The sequence below is a fragment of the Dunckerocampus dactyliophorus genome, chromosome 2, assembly GCF_027744805.1.
Source record: "Dunckerocampus dactyliophorus isolate RoL2022-P2 chromosome 2, RoL_Ddac_1.1, whole genome shotgun sequence".
NCBI lineage: Eukaryota > Metazoa > Chordata > Actinopteri > Syngnathiformes > Syngnathidae > Dunckerocampus > Dunckerocampus dactyliophorus.
In genome coordinates this window covers 5,397,059-5,418,087 of record NC_072820.1, presented here as the reverse complement: position 1 = coordinate 5,418,087, position 21,029 = coordinate 5,397,059, and the positions used below count along the sequence as shown (strand labels likewise).

General features: G+C 42.3%; 2 protein-coding genes across 3 annotated transcripts; both read left to right on the top strand.

Moving 5' to 3' along the window:
* Nucleotides 1–2,627: 2,627 nt before the first annotated feature.
* On the top strand, nucleotides 2,628–8,002 carry LOC129177903 (leucine rich adaptor protein 1-like). Its single transcript, XM_054769513.1, has 3 exons — nucleotides 2,628–3,179; nucleotides 5,769–5,953; nucleotides 6,033–8,002. Exons 1-3 carry the CDS (start codon nucleotides 2,982–2,984, stop codon nucleotides 6,373–6,375), a joined length of 726 nt encoding a protein of 241 aa, XP_054625488.1. The 5' UTR covers nucleotides 2,628–2,981; the 3' UTR covers nucleotides 6,376–8,002.
* Nucleotides 8,003–8,642: 640 nt separating this feature from the next.
* pgap6 (post-glycosylphosphatidylinositol attachment to proteins 6) lies at nucleotides 8,643–20,527 on the top strand. 2 transcript variants are annotated; one of them, XM_054769008.1, is made up of 13 exons: nucleotides 8,645–8,843; nucleotides 9,308–9,491; nucleotides 9,558–9,759; nucleotides 11,638–11,765; nucleotides 11,847–12,112; nucleotides 14,866–15,158; nucleotides 15,255–15,348; nucleotides 15,420–15,534; nucleotides 15,995–16,128; nucleotides 16,794–16,972; nucleotides 17,056–17,202; nucleotides 17,295–17,411; nucleotides 19,255–20,523. In XM_054769008.1, exons 1-13 carry the CDS (start codon nucleotides 8,780–8,782, stop codon nucleotides 19,582–19,584), a joined length of 2,253 nt encoding a protein of 750 aa, XP_054624983.1. In that variant the 5' UTR covers nucleotides 8,645–8,779; the 3' UTR covers nucleotides 19,585–20,523. The 2 variants fall into 2 exon arrangements, with proteins under 2 accessions (XP_054624984.1, XP_054624983.1); XM_054769009.1 differs by lacking the exons at nucleotides 9,308–9,491; nucleotides 9,558–9,759 and having other exon boundaries at nucleotides 8,643–8,843; nucleotides 19,255–20,527.
* The last annotated feature ends 502 nt before the right edge of the window (nucleotides 20,528–21,029 follow it).

The window sequence follows — 21,029 nt, the reverse complement described above, 5'->3', positions numbered from 1 at the left end:
TTTCCAGGAGGCTCGTGGGGATGTTGCTCCAGGTGGTGAAGATGGCTTCACGGAGGGCATCCACTGTCTGGAACTGATGTTCCCTTGCCATCCATCCCCAAATGTTCTCAATTGGATTTAGGTCAGGTGGAACACGCAGGATGGTCCAAAAGAGTGAGCTTATTCCTCTGGAAGAAGTCCTTTGTCAGGCGGGCATTGTGAACTGCAGCGTTGTCCTGTTGAAAAAGTCAGTCATTACCACACAGACGAGGGCCTTCAGTCATGAGGGACGCCCCCCTGTAACATATCCACATAGCCAGCTGCCGTTTGACGCCCCTGCACAACCTGAACCTCCACTGTTCCACTGAAGGATCATGATGGCACCCCTTCCACTGTCATCTCAGGTGGGATCTCCTTGTCATGCCAGTAACGTTAGAAGCCATCAGGACTGTCAAGGTTACATTTTTTGTCATCAAAGAATAAAACTTTCTTCCACCTTTCAATGTCCCATGTTTGATGCATTGCCAAACGCGCAATTTTGTGGCACTGAAGGAGACAAGGCCTTTGAAGAAGTGTTTTCTTCTTAAAACCCTTCTGTCGCAGATGCCGTCTGATGGTTATTGGCCCTCACTCGGCATCTGTAACAACCTTCGTTTGGGCCGAGGATGGGCTGCGTGTCTTGACGGACAGCCATCGGATTCTCCGGCTCAGGGCCGGTGACATCTTTATGGGTCTACCATTTGACTTTTTTGTTCCATAACACCCCAGGAGATTTTCAGAACTGTAAAATGACTGTTTTACTGCGTCCAACCTCAGGAGCAATCGTGTGCTGTGACAGGCCTTGCTCTGCCAGTCAGCGTTCAAAGAGAGAAAGCTTTTTTGCCGTCGCCATCAGGAGATCATGACAGTGTCAACACCTGACAGAAAACAACATTGGATCCCCATGTTTGCCAACATTCTGTCTTTTAAAGGCTAGGCTAAACTTTTGGACTTAAATTCTTGCAGTTTTTTTTTTAAACTGGTCTTAAAATATTGAGCGTATGAGCTGGTATGGTTTATTATGATCAAGAACAAGAATTGTGTCTCAGCCTTTGATCTTTCAGGCTAACAGTTTAGGAAATCCTAACAGTACAGCACGAACGGTACAGGTTGTGCTACCTTTGCAGCAATCTTTGTCTCCCTCTGCTGGTGGTGAAAATGCAAGGCAACCTAGTAGTGCTCCACAAATATGGGACCTTCTGCAACAGTTAGGAACAAGAACTTTCTTGGGATTATTTGTTTTCCATTGTAGGAAAAATGCCACAAATTTATTCTGACACAAGGTGGCTCCTTTGATGTGCATTCTTTTTTATTTAGTTTTGTATTTGTTGCACGCTTTAATTCCAGAGTACGGTAAGACATTAAACAGAGCAAACGGAAAGAATTGTGTCGTATTTTCGACAAGGAAATTGCAGATAACTGAACCACATTGATCTGATTGTATCATTCCAATACTTACACCCTTGGTAATGATACCGTCAATATTTGGAGCGGTGCAGAACTGCGTCACATGGAGCCGTTTTTCTCCGAATCGTGTTCCCTTTAGGAGCCAAACCAGAACGTGTCTCCGCGTGGCGCGAGTGAGGCTTGTAACTCGGAAACTTATTTGGATGCATCTTTCATCTTGCCCCATGTCGATTCTATTTACAACCAGGCCGACCGCAATGGGAACATCCTTTAACCCGTTTAAATTAGTTTAGGTTAACGCTGCATTTTACAATACTAGACACATTTTTGGTGCATTACACTACTAATCATTCATCTTACAACTGTGGGAAATTACAGGTATGGGTAGATTTCACACAGATTGTAAGTAGAACATCAATACAGTATACAGTGTACACAATATATGGGATATTTTGTTATACATGTATATATGTTGTGTACCTTTTTAAAAGTCTTTTTTTTAAACCTGTCTTGGAAAAGATGGTTCATCATATTCACAGTAGGGGTGGGCAGACTGATCCGTACTCAAGACTCGTACCATAGAGTGATACTCGGTTTGATACCAAGGCTTGTATCAGTATTGAATCAATACTTGCATGATGAAATCTTTTTCTTTTCATAAATACGTATGTTTTTTGTTGTGCTGTTGATGTTGTTGCATTATCTACAAATCATTGAGTAATTTCTTGGCCACAGGAGGACTTTGGGAATAAGGGAATAATTGTATTACTGTATTTTGCAGATATTGATATTGGTGGAAAAGCATAACTTTTTCTTCCTTACATTACACTTTTTTTTAATATTTGTTCACTTTTTTTACAAATATTTCAACTTTCTTCTTGTATATTTTTTCCTCGTAATATTCTGACTTTCTCATAATATTTTGACTTTATGTATTATAATTTTGCTTTGTTTCTCATATTATGACGTTTACCCCTATATTTTTCAACTTTGCGTTTTTTTCTCCTGATGTTAAGATGTTACTCTCTTAATATTTCGTTTTTATTCTTGTAGAGTTACTGGGAAAACATTTTTTTCCCCACGTTGCTTTTACTTTTGCTGTTGTTTTTTTTTTTCAGTTTTCTTGTTTAATTGTATTTTATTGGTATTGGTATCTGCAATACCGTGCCTCTGTTAACGAATCGATACCAACATTTGCAGTATCGCCTCTAGTGTAAACTGTTGGCTGGTCACGTGAAGCCGTATACACTATTGGCGCATGCGCGCTCGTCGCGTGCGCAATGTAGCAGGTGTCAACAATGAAGCTTGCGCACGAGACCAGCAGAATGAAACTACCGCCATTGTTTGGCTTCTTTTTTTCCACGCACACACACGCTAACCAGCATCTTCTATGCTGTCAATGGCGACACAAGAGATGGTCATCGCTTCTCCGTGGAATGTTCGTGAGCATAACGCAAACATGAGCGAATGTTGGCTTTACCTGCTGCTACTCGCAGATGTGACGTCCAAGGGAGCGCTGTTCCATCTTTTCTTCATAACTGGAAGCAGACGTCAACATGGATGAGGGCACTGCTAGTAATGTGACGCCAGATTTGAGGGAGCTGGAAAGTAAAGTGGGCAGGAAAACACCTGAAAGTCTTCTGCTTTGGATGAGGGATGACGTAGACGCGGATGTCAGTACGACAGAGGACCTCCAATATTCTCCTTTAAGCGATGCTTTTGCCGACAAATTGAGCAACTTAAAGCAAGAAATGGTAAATATTCCTCTCTCTTTTTTTATTTTATACGATATTTAAGAGTATAAGAAGTAATGTCAGTCAGGTGATATGAAGCCAACTAAAAATGGGCGATACTACCAATTTTGGTATCAATGTGATGTGTCGGTCGCGAACGAATCGGCTGGAAGAGCCAGCTGTTTGAAGTGAACGACGGGAGCCGGCTCGCGTCGCTGGGAGCCAATGAGTTTTTTCCTCGTCTTTTTTTCTGTTAAAGGCGAATGCCATTGGTCGAGATGTGTGGCACACTGAGCAGGAGGCGGGGCGGAGTTAGGTGCTCTTAGCGGATTCGTTCCTGAGGCAAGGTAGCAAGGTAAATACTTGAAATGACAATAATAAACAGCAATGTAAAACAATGTACTGTAACAACATCAACAAAATAATAATGTCTTATATTACGTACAATTAACTCCGTTTTCCCCTTCCTGTGTCCAAGAACTTATTCCCCGAGTTTGTTAATATATAAATATAACAATATATGTGAACAACACACCAAAAAGCTCACGTATTTGTGAAAATAAACTGAGGGAACAAAAATATCGATCTCATCACTGATCCGATATTGATCCGATGATACAAGTCATCCCTCGCTATATCGCGGTTCAAACATCGCCTGTATCGCAGCTTTTCAAAAATTAATAAATGATTGCTGTTTTGTGGTTGAATACAGCCTATTGGTTAAATAAATATGCATATTTAAGTCAATTGTACTTATTCTTGGCTGGAATTATGCTTTTTCAAGCTAAAAATGGCTAAAAAACAGTTCGGGGTGTCACAAGATCTTGCGAGATTAAAACGTGACAAGATTTCTCGTTCAGAAAAAAAAATGACAATAATAATAAATTCATGAACTGGGTCATTTTGCTGGACAACATATCGCCATGTGCATGCGTGTCCGTTTTCCTCGTCTCTCGCCTCCCAACAGGCAAGAAGAGGGTCTATTGACGTCTTTTGCTTTTTTTCGCAGCAGCTACCGATCAGTCTTATTCATCTTGTGTGTGAATTTCTGACTTGTAGGCAATGTATTTCTGTCCCAGTAGGGGGCAGCAGTTCTCTTTTCCTCCAACCGGCAGCAACAGATTGTCTATGAAGACGATGGATTGTGGGTTGAGAGAGGAAAATGGCAAAACACATGCAGAAAAAACACAGGCAGCTAACACTGTCACAGAGCTTGTCTGGCGGTGGATCTGCCTTTAGCAGTGACGTGATCGCGAAAGATAGAGGTGACATGGGTGATGTAGGTGACATAGACACCAATGCAGTTGACAAATGGCAGCTGAAGCGACAAGCTAGTGGTTAGCGTTGCTGACACCGGAAGCAGTTCAGAGTCGGGTGACTCAGAACTCAGAACCCCGACCCTGATTCTTCTGACGAGTGGCTGCCGTCTGGATCGGTCAGCAGCTGGGATTCATCCCCGCATCCAGCAGACGCCACAGTCACTCTGCTTGAATTTGCTTCTCTGCAGAAAAAGCTCGTTTTTTCATTTTGTTGGTCAAAATCAGGTGTTTTTGCTGAAACTACCTTATGTTCTACCGCCGATATCTAAAGACCCAAAAAGGCTACAAACAAACATTTTTTCTGATGAAAGAAGAGGGTCTAAAGTGTCTTTAGATAGTTTCAATGTTTATGTAGACCTAAAACTCAATATTCTGTGGGTCTTGAAAGATCAACAAAAATGCCCATAAACTCTGGCAGTATGGAGCTCTCTGCTCTGATCATGGCTGGTAGTCAAAGGGTTAAAAGTGAAGTTTAAAATCTTCTCGTAGAACCAATCTCATGCGTCATCTCGTGACACCCCTACTAAATGAACTAACTAAAATAGAAATACAAGGCGGAAGAAGCATGTTAACTGAGAATGTAGTGTTCTGCATTGGCCACTAGGTGCCAGTAATTGTTCGGTGAGACGGGCACTTGACGTGATTGTCAGAACAGGCATTTATTACAGGTTTAAATGATGTCATAACAGCCACAATGACAATAACAATCATTGTGATAATAACCCACGGAAAGCTAAAACTCAACTCTGAACCTCACTTCCTGTTCTCACCTAGGGACAACATTTAGTGTGACACACACGAGCAGGAGTTTTATTTACGTCTTAAGTGGCTTATTTACTCTTATTGTGTCGACTATATTGGGTCATACGGGTGTAAAGCTGCCATTACAATACACTGATGAGACAATAGCCACCGCAGGAAGTATGCGGTCCAGAAAAAAACAAGGAAGTGTTAACTTGTGAGTCTATGTTTCCTTATTTATGTCTAATATGTCTTCATTTTCCCTGGTTATATCTCCTTTATTGGGTAATACAAATGTAAAGGTGACTATGTGGGTGTTGTTTTATGTCTCGATGGCTCTAATAATGTTAAAAACTGCATTTAGAAGATCATCAACAGGTTGTCTATGCCATAACTATTCAATTATTAAATATATTAATAAATAATTCAATTTATTAATATTGAATCCTACTTTGAGGAAATTCGTATATAGTTTAGTATATAATTGGTAATGGTGTAGTTTATTCCCAATGTGCTTTACTGTTCCCACCATTCTCCACTCTCCACGCAGAGGTGGATGCGTTCCGCAGACGTGAGGATTCTGCGGCAGCTGGTGTCTGTGCATGAGGGTATTGAGGCCATGCGTTGGCTCCTGTCGGAGCGGAGCGCCTTGGCCAGCCGTGACAGCAGTTTAACAGGAAGTCTGAGCAACCTGATGATGGCAGAGGAGCATGGACCCTCAGTGTCTCCATGCAGGTGCACTCTTGTGCATGGCGTAGGAAATATGTTGAATAAATGTGGACGGGATTGCTTCATTGAAAATATATTCTTACAGGGACGTTCCAAGATCAACCTACGCTGAAAATGTGCACGGAAGCTTTAATGGAGGCTCATCAGATGGTGACGCTAATCATTCACATGGAAGGAGCACTGTAGAAAGACAGAGCAATTTCTCAGACTCACAACCTCGGCATTCCGGTACTCACCCGTCACTTGGTACAAAGGCATGTGCCGAGCCTGTCGGCGGAGTTCTACTCGGATCCACCACCACACCAAGAGACGTGAAGGCTGATGAAAAGTCAAGAGAAGAAGATGAGAAGATGGCTAACGAGGTTTTGTTTGGGTATGATGCTCGGTGGTGCTGGATCCAGTCACAGGATGATGTGACGTTTTTGTAATTCTGCAATTATCCATCCATCTTCTATGCCGCTTATCCTCACTCTGGTCGCGGGTATGCTGGAGCCTATCCCAGCTGACTTCGGGCGAGAGGCGGGGTACACCCTGGACGGGTCGCCAGCCAATGGCAGGGCACATATAGACAAACGACCATTCACACTCACATTCATACCTATGGATAGTCGCCAATTAACCTAACATGCATGTTTTTGGAATGCGGGAGGAAACCGGAGTACCCGGAGAAAACCCACGCACACACAAGGAGTACATGCAAACTCCACACAAAGATGCCCAACGGAGATTCGCACCCAGATCTTCCAGATCTCCTGACTGTGTGGCCAACATGCTAACCATTAGGCCACCATGAACCCCCATTCTGCAAGTAGTGCAACTTAAATGAATTATCCTTAATATAAAGCTATTTTTCTACAATAGAATGCCAATATTGTCATGTGAAACTTGAATATGAACGCAGGCTGTCAGTTGCAAGATGTGCATATCAAATAGTTATTTTGAGCTTTGCTTTAGAAATACTGTTATTGCATATTGAAATGCTCTTACTATTCTTTTCTTGAGTTCTTGTACGCTGCTTATATTGCCTTGCATATGTTATGCGACTATAAAACAAGGACAGTGTTTTCAAGATACTGTACAGTGCATACAAATGATCCTCTTAGAAGTGCATTCATGGGTTAGTCAATAAACAGCAATGTGGTGTTGCTGCTGTCTCTGCACAATTAATGGAGTTAGCCCAGTGTTTATGGTCTTTGTGGCAGGGGTGTCCAAGCTTTTTCCGCAGAGTGTGCATTTATTCGGCTGACTAGAAATATTTTTCAGACACCTACTGCAGTGGCGCACATAAGGATATTTTATTCATCAACCAAGAGAGTGAGACACACGCTTCCTTGTTCCGTTAACCTTAAGGGCACGCTATCATAAACTAGCCACGCATTTGACAGTAGTCACAATTGAGAGAAATCTCACCCTCCACACGGCTAACGTTAGGTAAGGTACATTAACGTTCATCTCGCCGATTTGAGCTACGTTCAGTTGACCTTGTCTCGGGTCTTTGGCTCCATTCTGGGTGTCTTCGGAGGAGTTGAAGAAACACTGAAGCTGTGCTGTTGCATGTACTATACATAAGCGCCATGTTACAACGAATACATTACTTCGCGGTTCGAACATCGCTCCCTCATGCTGGCTTTTTTTTTTTTTAATGACTTAATGATTGCTGTTTTGTGGTTGGGTGACTATGGCCTCTTATTAGTAAAAAAATACTGAAAGACAAGTCATACGTACAGTACGTAGTATTCTAGTCACTCGGCGTCAGTAACGTTGCACTGATGAGACATTATCTTACATTCCATTACCTTAACACTGCATGGAGTCAGCCTTGGCATCTAGCATTTAGGGAAAAATGAAAGGATGCAAGGGCCACTTGATATTTTGTAAAGCAACGGTATGCTAAGAAATGATGTATATATTTCAATAAAAACAGCTTTGTAACATCGTTGGAAAATTAGTATGAACTTCAGTCTTTGCTTTTTGTCCCCTATTTGCCTTTTTCCCCCTCAAATATTTCAACTTTTTTCTTAAATCTTTGTGAATGTTCTTCTCATAACATGACTTTATTGCCATAGTACAACTTAATCCCCAACCTAATCTTCCAAAAATTACAACTTTATTTTGTTTGGTTCCTCACTTTTAAATAATGCTGTATTTTTTCTTTAATAATTCAACTCCATATAACTAAAATGTCAGTTTTCCTCATAATATTTTACATATTTACATATTTTTATTCTGATAAAATTGCGCCTTTTTTCTCATTAGAATGCTCTTTTCTCTTTTTTGACTTTATTCTCATAAAATTACAGCTCTTTTTTTCCATTTTTGCTGTTTTCTTTAACGTTTCTTATTTTTTTCTTTGCTTAAATATATTCCCATAATATTTTGACTCTTGTAACATAACTTTTTCTGCAACCTAATTTTCCAAACAAATTACAACTTCATTTGTTGTTTTGTTTGTCATATTATGACATTGAAAAGTCTTGTTTCTTCAATATTTCAACTTTGTTACTAAAATGTTATTTTTCCTTATATTACATCCTTGTCAATCGTCAAATTTTTCGCTTTTTTCTTTTTAAGTTTTCCTGGTAAATTTAATTTTAAATTTGATAGCGCGAGGGTACACCGTATATGACATGACTTATCGTGACTTATCATACGATTCATCCTTCGAATAAATAAGCGACCAAAATTCCTTTATTCACACCCGCCCCCCGTGACGTCACGTATGTACACCAGGAACCCGGAAGCGAAGCATGAAGATGGGGTCGAGGGTAGACTTGTCTGGCGTTGATACTAAGCAAAGTACGATGTAATGTTTCCAACAGTCGCGACGGAAACATGGGAATGTATTTCACAAGTGGTCTACTTTTCTTCGTCCTTGCAACAACGGCGTTTGGAGACGGTAAGCGACAACTAATGGTGGGAACGGCACATTAGCCTGTTGGCTAAGCAGGTGTTCAGGGACGTTACAAAGTGCACATACTGACCTGATGGAAATCTTAAAACCAGTTGGAAAAAGTCGACCCATTTCATTTTTTTTGTTTGTTTTGTTTAAATTACAAGTTCCACAATGTTTTTCCTTTAATCTCAGAACCCCTTCTTGCTTTTGCATATTGTAGCTCTACTTAAAACCTCATTAAGATCTAAATGTGCAAAATGCAAATCCGAGCCATTTTTCAACTGGTCTTAAGATTTTGATCGGTTCTGTAGGTATTACTGCGTTCACGCAGTTTTCCCCGTATTTTTCTCTCATTTCCCGTCCCCCTCCTGTTGAAATAGCTTCCTGTAAATCTCCCCTATTTTAGCCTTCATTCAAAAACGAATGAACACAGGTGACGGTGCTTGTCGTTATACAACATCTCACAGATGGGGAGGTGACATTCGTATCAGAATTGTCATCCAAGCCCGCTCAGAAGCTCTCAAGGTATGGTTGGTACGGTAACGTAAGGTTGCAGAGGTTTCATATACCTGAGGAGACCGCCGTCGCCCGCTGGCTGTTCACCGTCACCAAGGGCCACAGCTTTCACTGCAGGCAGCGTAATGTCACCATGTAAGATTCAAGTTACTTCTCTGTCGCCCGCTCAAACTGTCACTGCTGAATTTATCTCTTTTGTAGCCACATTCGGCAGGGGGCTCCTCCGGTGATAAACCCGGCTGGCACAGCGTTTCCAAATGCAACGCTGTTGAGTCCTTCTCTCACCCTGACCCTCCCAGTGACCTCGCTCAGCTCGACAACGTTCAACCTGTCTAATCCTGCACCCGGGGACTGGTTTGTCGCTGCCCACTTGCCAGAAGACGACGGGCGCATTGAGCAGAAGGTGCGTGTGGTGGGTGCCGGCCACTGTGGCTGCACGTTGGTAAACCTCGCTCTAGTCCCAAATTCAATTCAATGTGGCAATAAAGATCATTACACATAATTCCTCACTAGTTGTGTCAGTCAAAATAGCTACGTGGCGTTCACTGGACACACTCGTCATGTGTTACGTCCAGTTAGCATTTGCAGTCAAAACATTCCCGATATACACGAAATGAAAATGATTATGCAAAGGGCAAGGCAACCGAAGTCAATGCGACATATTAAAATGCTTTCAGCAACGGGCGCATTTTGCAATTCACCATGAAATAAAAGTTTAAGAGAGGGAAAAGTAGAAAAACAGGCATTTCTGTTGTGGCGTTCATGACTCAAAGCAAAGCCCTCAAACAATTCACTTTTTTCTCTACTGAAATAGCCGCTACAAGTGATATAGGCATCTTACCGCTCAGGTAGTTTATCCATGATCGGAAGATGAAAGTTGCATCTCTGTGTGTAGTTTGACACATCTGTTCACCATTGCCGCGGGGGAGAAAGAGCCACTCAGGAGGGGAGCTTACTGTCAGCAGATTGATGTGGTGTGACATGTAGAAAGTGACGTTTATGCAATCCACCCAAACTACCTTTGCAATCGACGCAATAGGCAGCCCTGATTTTATACATGTCATAGTTATGTCACATAGGTATCAATGTGGCATGAAGGGTTTGAAAGACATGCACTTTCATCATCATATTGTCATAGTCTTTGATGAAAACACATTCAGTCTTGTCCAGTCACGTGAGGCTTATTTTTAAAAATATCTCAAATAGATTTGACAGAACAATTACATTTACAGTTCATGGCGTCGGCCTTGACGAATTAGCTCTCACAATTTCAGCCTCATTTGCAGAAGTGGCGCCATCGGCTGTACTGATGATGTTTACAGTGATTATAGCGAAGATTTGAGCGGCGTGTCAGTAGTTTTTCGAGGAGGAAGAAACATTTGGAGATGAAATGGAGATCCTGCAGAACATGGACTTAGTGTAAGCATTAAGACATGGAGATGAAGATTGATCACCTTCAAATCACAGAATGGTGAGTGTAAATTACCCCGGGGGTTGCTTATCCTTCAATTATTGTTTGAAATGGTCTCCTTAATGAGCGTATGTCGTACTTTCAAGCTTCAAGATTCAAAAGTTTTATTGTCATATGCATAGTAAAACATGCAGTTATACTATGCAATGAAATTCTTATTCTGTTCATTCTCCCAAGAAAAGAAAGAAAACACAAGAAAGACTAAGAACATAAGAAACATATCTACCAATAAATTGTTGTGCTTGCTTAGTGTCGACATGCACGGCGCCACACATTCGCGCTCGGCTTTAACAGGGGGAAAAAGAAAACAGAGCGGTTGACGGCTCCTTCACCTCAAAAGAGCCGTTTGGTTTTGTCAGCTGCTCGCTGAGAAGAGGGATACGTGCTTTCATCGTGAAAAGAGAAAAAGAGTGTCTGCAGGGGGCTGATTACTCACCAAATATAGCGACAAAGTCACTAAGTTGGCAACACTGATCCCTCCTGCTGCGTGTTCTTATTCTCTGTTATAAGCGAGGGCCAACCCCTAAAGTTAGCCCAATTTTCAGAGGAAAACAATCTTAGGAAGTCGCACAAAAACAAAATAAATGAATGCATGAGGAACACTGCCACTGCATAATGCTATTTGTCGGAGCGAAATGAGAGGCGTCTTTGTGAGAGTCTGCAACCTGTTCCGCCAGAGCAAGCGGTTGATGGACTGGTTGGTCAACTTTTAACCGACTACTGTAAACAACATTGGCATCCTGATGCATACGTTTAGCAGGGATATACTGTATTTCCACGTGTTCTCACTTTTTTCTTTATATTCCTCAGGGCTTCCCGTCCTGCTCCTATTTATTCCAGCCTCGGCTGTCAATCAGAAGGGCAGTTGACACACCCATTTTACAGCGGGGACTGCCGCTGCAACAGACTGTGACCTCAAACAACCCGGCACGCCTTAAGTACGATGTCTACACATTAGACTTCGTCCTTTTAACGCCACTGTGACTTAATAGTTGTACAATTGACGCGTGTCTGTTTAGGTTGTACGTTCCACAGTTTGCCTCCTCTCTCTCTGTGTCTGTGGATGATTGTGCACCAGTGGAGGGCACAGGAAGTGAAAGCTGTTCACTGGTCCTCAGCCTGGGCTCAGATTCACTGGCGGATGGCCCGGTTCAAGTGAACTGCTCAAGGAGCCGCTGCTCTGCTTCTCTCACCAACCCACCTTGGGACACCTGGTTACGAGTTTTCGTGGCGAGTGTTCAGAACAACCAGACCGTGACCTTTGGCATCATATCAAACTACGAAGGTAACGTACACTTCACATGTGGATGTTAATTGTCAGGAGAAGGAAAGTTGCATGTTCTTTTGCTGCTGTTGACTAGGGATGCATACCCAAATTTGGTAGCGTATCGCACCAGTGCGGTAGTAATCGGATGGGAAAATGAAGTAGCTACGGGTGCCTTATTTTCATCTTAAATTACTGCAGACGCATTATATTGGAGATGATCCGATCAGGGTTTCAGGCTGCCGATTCCGATACCAATCATCCATGAGTGAGATTGACCGATACCGATCACATGACTTTACTGTAGATTTTTCAATTTATTTCTGATGAGTGGTGTTGGCCAGGAGCACCGTTAGACATTTCCAAGGGCCCCTGACAAATAGGTACTTATTCAAAAAGAAACATTGGGGTGGATCGTTTTTTTTTTTTTTTTTTTTTTTACCTTTATTTGTGTGAAACAATTTTTGTACTTTTTGACACAAACCTGAGTTTAATTTGATGCATGTTTTGGATTAATACAAATACATGGGAAATCATTTTTAAGATCAAGATAACAAAATTAGCAGACTAAAATGATACAAGTAAATATCTTTTATTAAGTAGAAATCTGTCTTAATCTGCTTAAATTAAAAGAATAAATTGGGTGTCCAACTTTCATCACTATCAGAGATGTGAAGTCTTTGTTTTATTTATGACTGGCAACGTTTCAATTACACACTAATTTACTGACCAAGCACATCTCCACTCAAACAGTGTGGCCATCTTCTTTATGCTATTTTGGGCTCCTTTGTCGTCATATAAAGTCATGAAGTCTGAATTCAACAGTTATAATAAAAAAAAAAAACTACTAATTTGAAGCAAAAGCTTTGACCTAAAATCAGCTGGTGAGCTAGGTACCCCCGTCATAGTCTCACCGTCATAAGGCTGGACACACGATGCATTTATGTTCATTAAACAACCACAAACTAATAGTGTTTTGAGGACAAGACATAATTAGTATTATGACAACAAGATAGTGAAGCTGTTCAGTGACACTTGAAAAAGTTGGCACGTACCGCATGAACGTGATATCCACTTGTAGCTTAGCCATGGGACAAAAACGAGCTCCAAACTAACCGTATTGCTTGTTTGTTGCTGTGGTAAAAAGTCACATTTGAAGGCCCAAGACAAGAAGCTAGGCAGACACCTGGCTAGCTAAGCTTCAGCCAGTGACAGCTAGGCAAGGCGTGTAAACAAAGATGGAAGAATAGTCGATCGGCAGTAGGTTTGGGAAGGGAGTGATCAACTATGCTGGCACCGATTGGCGTAGACTGTGTCAAGCTCAATACGGGGCGCTTCATTTTGTTGGCAACCCTGCGTGACACAGTAGAAATGTAGGGTTTGCTGCCAGACGTCAGTCGTTTTTTGTGAAAGGCTTCGAAAGGCGTTTATTGGCATACGCCGATCACGTGTTTTGTACGGTGGCCGATCGATTGGAGCATCCCTAATTCATATTATTGAAGTACGGTATTTAAATTACAGCGAAACCTCGGTTAGCGTACACCCCTTGCATCCAAGTGTACATTTCCCAGTTAGCATACAATATTACGTAGCGTCTTGTCGTGTTATTAATACACTGCGAGTCCATCTATGTTCTTAATGTATTTTTATCACAAAACATCCGCGTCAGCAGCTTGCTAACACACAGGAACCGGAGGTCAGCTCCGTCGCCTGTCAATGTCATCAGAGGTTGACTCTAGTCTAGTTCTAGTTCTAGAAAACTAGCACAGTTACGCCCTAAGTCTCAAAAATGTTAACCCAAAACATGTTGTCATTGTTTTACAATTCTAATTTTACATGCATAAAACAATTTGAACACGCTGGCACTCGAAACTTGCATTGACGACATTTTAGGTTATTTTGCAGCCGTGATCAAAAGAAAAGGTGAGAAACACGATTGAATTCAAGAAATAACTCATGGCAAAACATGAAGGTGGTTTCCCTGTTGATCTTACTGCCACATTGTGTCTTTGTCAATAATCATGTCTTCAATGAAAAGCAACTTTAAAGGGAGAGTTGGGATGCTTTGACATGAACTTGTATGACATCCCCATCAGCAGTGGACTACAGCCACAGTGACTTACCTCCCCAATTGGTCCCGTGAGTCCAGTTCCCGTCGGAGCTCCGTGACAAGGAACGTAGTCCCGCTCAGTTGCTGGGGCCATTTAAGTAAAGAGTCTGGCTTCTCAAAACAATGTGCGTTCAAAAGAGGAATACATTTGCACCTCCAAAAAAAATTAGACCTCACAAAACGCTCTGCGTTACATTTTTCTCCCGCCGTATCGCTACGCACTCATGTGTCTGTGATGGAGACACACGCTCGCCGTGGAACACATACGTAAGCAAGATCCGCGGAAGTAGAGTGGCATTACCGCGAGCGTCTTCATCACGTTCGACCTTTTGGAGCGGATTAATGACGCTAACCAAGGTTGCACTGTACCATTCTGTTCAACTTGCATGTCACAAAATTCTGTAATAATAAAAAGGCATTGTTTTGGGACATCATTTTCCACTGTTTAAGTACCGGTTTGGGCACCGTTGCAAAAGTACCAATTTGGCACAGGTATCGGATAATATTTAAGCGATACCCTTTTCTCCAAAAGTGGTGCAATACAGATTATTAAGTAATTTGGTACACTTCACAATTTTAACAATGGAAACGTCCTAAATGTTGCTGTGAGGCTTGAAAGTAATGCCTTTCCTCTTCTGAATATTTTATTTTCATTGTGTTTCAGTGGGGTGTAAGCCACAAAGCGTGGGTCTTGCAGCAGATAATAACAGCAATCTCGGCAGCAACAGCAACTCCTCAGCAGCCAACAGCTCCAATGAATCTCTGCCTTTGATGCCGTCCACATGTCTGCGGAGCGTCCCGGTGCTCTACGAGGAAGCCGACATTCTGTCGCTCAGATTCACCCCAGTTAACGGACCCAATGTCAGCGTGGCGACGACGCAACCGACACTCCTAACATACCCGCTGCCGGCACAAGCCACAGGCGGCACGCTCAACTTGAAGCTCACGCTGAACACTGTGAGTACTGCTGAACTACACACGCGCTCCATGGAAAGGTGCGCGCGTGCGTGTTTGTGAAGTCTTACTTGGATTTGTGTGCTGCGTTTGTGCAAGACTAATGCAACACTGGGGAACAGTAGTACTGTGGTGGCCTGCCTCTCTCCCCGAGCACCTGTCCTTGAACTCAGCTCTCAACCATGTCGCACAGGTACGGCCCATGATGAACATTTATACAAAACGCATGATTTGTTTTTTGAGCCCGTGTGTATGTTTCTGCAGCTCTGTTCGGAGGGTACGGTGTTAGTGTGAACGCCAGCTCTCCCAAAGCCGTGGTGCACCTGCCTTTCCCGCTATCAACAACATGGTACCTCACTCTGCAGCTCACGTGCAACAGGTAACTAACACTTGGAGATGATTAGGGCGTACTCACGCTAGGCCATCCGTGGTGATTATTGCCGCTTTGTGCAGGGTCAATCACTTGCAAATAATTGGAGGACGCATCTTTATCACGCCAGCGTGCTGTGAATTCGAACGCATGTTTTATCACACATTTAATGGAAAACAAGAAGCAGAAGTGTGTTGAGGATGGCCAAACAGTAGGGGGCAGCAGCAATTCCCCTTTATAAGCTGGTGGACAACTGCTAATAGTATAATACAGGATATGCCTCACATCATGTACTAGTACAGCACGTGGGTATATTGACATTTCCACACGCACCGACTTCTGCTCCTTCATAATTGAATGACATCGCTAATTTTTTTTTTTCAACTAAGGGATGTTTACTTCAGAAGAGAGCGGTCAAATTCCACGTGATCAGCAGAATTCTTTATCGACATGTCTCGTGTGTTTGCAGCAGTGACTGTGGGAATGTGTCCGTGGTCCCAGAGGTTTTTGTCAGTGCCTGTGTGGAGGACTGCGGCACATTTGGAGAATGTAGACTGCTGAGCTCCTACACCTACCTGTACACAGCCTGTTCGTGCAAGGCTGGTATGACCAACACACACACAATAATTTACTCCTAATTCAGTGTTTCCCACAGAATGACATCTTATTTGTGGCAGTAGATGGTAGGGTAGACTCACACATGCGGTGCCTATTGGCTCATCAATGTAACATTACTGACACCTTGTGACCAGTGCAGAATACTGCTTTCATCTTTGACTGCATCTTATGAACGCCTCATATTTGGATTTTACATCATTACGCCATTTTATGCTTAATTTGGACAAACAATTATGTACAATTTGCTTAAAAATGCATCATTTTTACTAATAATAAGCCGTATTGAAGCAGAAAACAGCGATTTATTAATATATTTTTGAAAAACCATGAGAGCAAAGCCGCAAAACTGGAAGTGTGAAGTGGTGAGAGATTACTGTACATGTGACGTCTTGGCCAACAAAGTCAACAACAGTAGTAACACAAGAAAAATGAACAATGGAAACAAGTGGGCTGCATTTTATTCTAATGTGAAGTGAAAAATAAATATTTAAAAAATTAAATAAAATATACAAATAAAATAATAACAAAAAAAATCAAATAATTCCAACAACAGCTAGTTTGGCCTCGGAGGTTCTGCCGTACGTCTTATTTGGTGACATCCCGCTACATCCTCATTGTGTCATCATGTAAATGTGTGTTTGCATGTGCAGGCTGGAGAGGTTGGGGCTGCACAGACAACTCCACGGCTCTGTCACTCAGCCGCCAGTTGTCGGCCACCCTGCTGCTCACGCTCAGTAACCTCTCCTTCCTGCCGGCGATTGTGGTGGCCGTCCGACGCTTGTACATCACAGAGGCTTCCGTCTACCTCTTCACCATGTTCTTCTCTACAGTAACACTCCAGCACATTCATGCAAAGGCTGTCGATGGAAAAAGGTGGGACGGGACTGCAATATTTCTTTGTGATTTGTGCAGTTCTACCACGCCTGTGACCAGCCAGGCGCAGCCGTCCTGTGCATAATGAGGTACGACACCCTCCAGTACTGCGACTTCCTGGGCTCCATCTGTTCCATCTGGGTCACCATCCTGTGCATGGCTCGTGTCATGGACACACTCAAATATGTAAAGACGGAGGACCTTTTACTGTTGCTGAGTATTTTCCACAAGCACTTACTGTATGCATTGTTTGTTCCTATGTGTTTTTGCGCATGAAGACTCTGTTCCTGCTTGGGGCTCTGCTGATAGCCATGTCGCTGCAGCTGGACCGCAAAGGTCTGTGGAACCTGCTGGGCCCCGTCCTCTGTGCCATACTCTTCATGGTGGCTGCTTGGGTAAGCGGGGCGCCCTGGTGCCAATCTCATAACCAACCATTCCCACTCATAGTCACAGTTGAGTCTCCAGTTAACCTAACATGCAAGCTTTTTGGTGGAGGACACCAGAGTATGGTAGAATGGCGAAAAACCAAAATAATTTATAGGCCCATTAAGTGTCTATTTTTGACACACGGCTCACTTCCTCCCCCTCCAAACCCTCCTGCTAGCTTGCTGTTGATGTTGTCCTCCTATTTCGGATCAACATTTGCAATAAAAGTGACTGTTGGGATTATTAGATGACATTCAGCTCCAGAACCTTCAATAATATGTCTGACACACTGCTAAAATAGGGATGTCCAAAGTGCGGCCCGCAGAACATTCTAAAAAATATAATTTAGCAAAAGTTAAAAAAATCGAACAAAAAACCCAGCAAAACTGGAAAAATCAGCAGTAATTTTACAAGAAAAAAAATCATATAAAAATAAAATAACAACAAAAAAAGTAATCTAACAAGAGAAAGTCGTACTTTTACGAGAATAACATCATGATTTTATCAGGAAAAGTAACATCATTTTGGGAGCAAAAAGTTTAACGAGCAGCAAAAAGATGTTTTAGTTGTAATATTATGACAAACAAACAAAACAAAATGATAATCTTTGGAAAATGAGGTTGTAGAAAAGGTTATGTTCCGGGAATAAAGTCAAACTATTATGGGAGTAAAGTCATAATTGCAAGAAGAAAATGTACAAGTAGAAAGCTGAAAAAAGAAAGCGGAAATGGGGGCGGGGGAGCCGCAATTTTACGGGAATAAAGTCTAAATATTGAGAGAAAAAAGTTGCATTCTAACAAGAAAAAAAACTATTTTAAGAAAAGAAACTCGTAATATAATAATGAGGAAAAAGTGTCATTTTAGTAGCGTAGAGTTGAAATATTAAAGAAAAAAGTCTAAACATTGAGAAAGAAAATAAAATTGAAATTTTTTGAAAATTTGGTTGTGGAAGAAGTTAGAATATTAGGAGAATAAAGTCATAATATTACAAAAATAAAATACCTGAAGATTATTTAAGAAGAAATATGTGGATTTTTTTTGTTTTTTTTGTTAAAGAAGCAAAATTGTGGGGGGAAAAAAGCAAAGAGTGATGTTCATACCAATAATAGGCTTTTCCACCCATACAGTATCACAAAGCTCAGATGAAGTTTTTTTTTGAAATATATATAACTTCTTAGCATATCTACACTGGTTTAAAAAAAATATCAACGTGGCCCTTTTTCACGATGTGGCCCTCCTAGGAAAAAATTTGGACACCCCTGTTTTAAAGCAAAAAATGTATAGGTACTCAACACCAATAATGACGATCCATGAACAGATGGAATCGGCGTCACAGGGCACAACTATGGTGCGTTCAAAGCCCACCGAACAAAGCGTGAAATCTCAACGCTAGATGAAACAACACCATCAGTGAAGCATAAAGCCAAAAACATAAGTGATTCATGTATGGTGCACATTTGACCTGTATCATCACGTACATGATTACCAACTTATGGACACAGACAGCCTCTTTTCAGAGAAAAACACGTAACCAAAAAGCAAATACGCAGGGCCGTGGCACGGCTCAGGTGGTAGAGTTGCTGGTTCGATCATCCGTATCAGCCCATATCCAAATATCCTTGGGCAAGATGCTGAACTCCCAGTTGCTCCTGAAGGTGCAGCATCAGTACGTGAATGTGCTAACAGCGTCAAAGTGCTTTGAGTGATTGGAATGCTTCCACTATAATACTCAACCCACCAGCGTGACTCTCAAATCACCCAAACACACGTTGAGTAGATCTCCACTCAGTCTGGTCCTGTTTGTGTTGACAGATATACCGAGGGGTGCAACGCCGCCATTGTTACCCCCCATCCTGGCAGAGATGGGTATTCTACCTTATCCCCGGGGCGCTGTGCGCTCTCATCGGGGTGTGTTTGTACATTTTTGCCGAGACGGAGGCCAACTACTACTACACGCACTCCCTGTGGCACATCCTGGTGGCCACCTGCGTGGTGTTCCTGCTGCCTCCCCGTGAGAAGAACCTGGTTGCCATCGGCTGGTCCAAGGGGTGGAGGCTCAATTGGAATTGGGACTGGAGTCCTCGAGTGTGTGGATACACACTGTGCCCGAGCAGCAAAGACGAGCTCGACACGGTCACGTAACACTCGCACACTTGTCACATTGATTCTGTGCAACTGCTGCAGAGATCACAGAAGACGCACTGGAGCATCTGCTTCTGGCATCTTTGTCATGTACTTTAGCCGTTGGGAAGCTCGCGTTCACACATTGGCGCTCGGGGAAAAAAAAAAAAAAAAAAAAAGCAACTTTGCAAACCTCCTAAAACCTTTGACCTCGTGACCAGAAGTTTGTGCATAGTTTACGAAGGCGGCTCAGTGAAGTCCTACGTGAAGTCTACTCACCACATTTAAAGCTTTCTTGTATCCAATTCCGATCCCAGGTTTTATTTTTGCAAACTTTCTCACCATGTTTTTGCCACGATGTCATCCTGTCAAGTGAGTTCCCATGTGTCAGCTGCACTGTACCACTTTTTCTTTTCTATTGATTTCATTTTCAAGCACTTTGTGTGTGTATGTGATTTCCTTAAAAAAACATAATGAATGTACTGTAGATGCATATATCGTTGTGTGCCTCACCCCCTTTTTTCAGTGTGTTTTTTTTAAATGTTTTTCTTATGCAATATGTGCATTGCTCCTTTTCTTGGCTCGCGTCTCCCTTCAAATGTCTACTTCATATTTATAAGAGTAAGAAATACATAGAGAGAGACCAGGTTGCCTCGTTTTGCATGTGTTTGACTTACAAACCTAGCAAAAATAAATATGTTGTCACCAGTATTGTGTTTTTGTATTGCTCTGTACTGCAATGTTTAACACGCATACATAACGGCAGTGGATAGGAGTAGATTATCATAATCCTTAGAAACGTGGAAAGTGTGTGAAGTGCTGAAACACTGCGTGTGTGCGTGCATGTGAGATGCAGTAGCTTGAATCCATTAGTAAATTTGATACTCAGATCCTGCAAAGCTGAGCGAGTGCAAAAGGACACACCATGGCTTCATACTTCGTGCAATGTTGAGGTTAAAGTAATGTAATGTAATGTAATGTAATGTAAAGTCAAGTCTCAATGTTTTGTATCTTTAGTGCCGCCTAGTGACCAGAATACTGCATATCACTTGTATTTCAACATCCATCATCCATCCATTTTCTATACCGCTTCTTCCTCATTAGGGTCGCGGGGGCATGCTGGAGCCTATCCCAGCTGACTTCGGGCAACAGGCGGGGTACACCCTCGCAGGGCACATATAGACAAACAACCATTCACACTCACATTTTTCAATTTAGAGTCGCCAATTAACCTAACATGCATGTTTTTGGGAATGTGGGAGGAAGCCGGAGTACCCGGAGAAAACCCACGCACGCACGGGGAGAACATGCAAACATGAGAACATGCACACAGAAATGCCCAAGGGAGAATCGAACCCAAGTCTTCTCGATCTCCAAGCTGTTACTGTGTTGGCCAACGTGCTAACCACTAGACCACCGTGCGGCCCGTATTTCAATGTATTTAGACTATTTAGACTATTTATTTA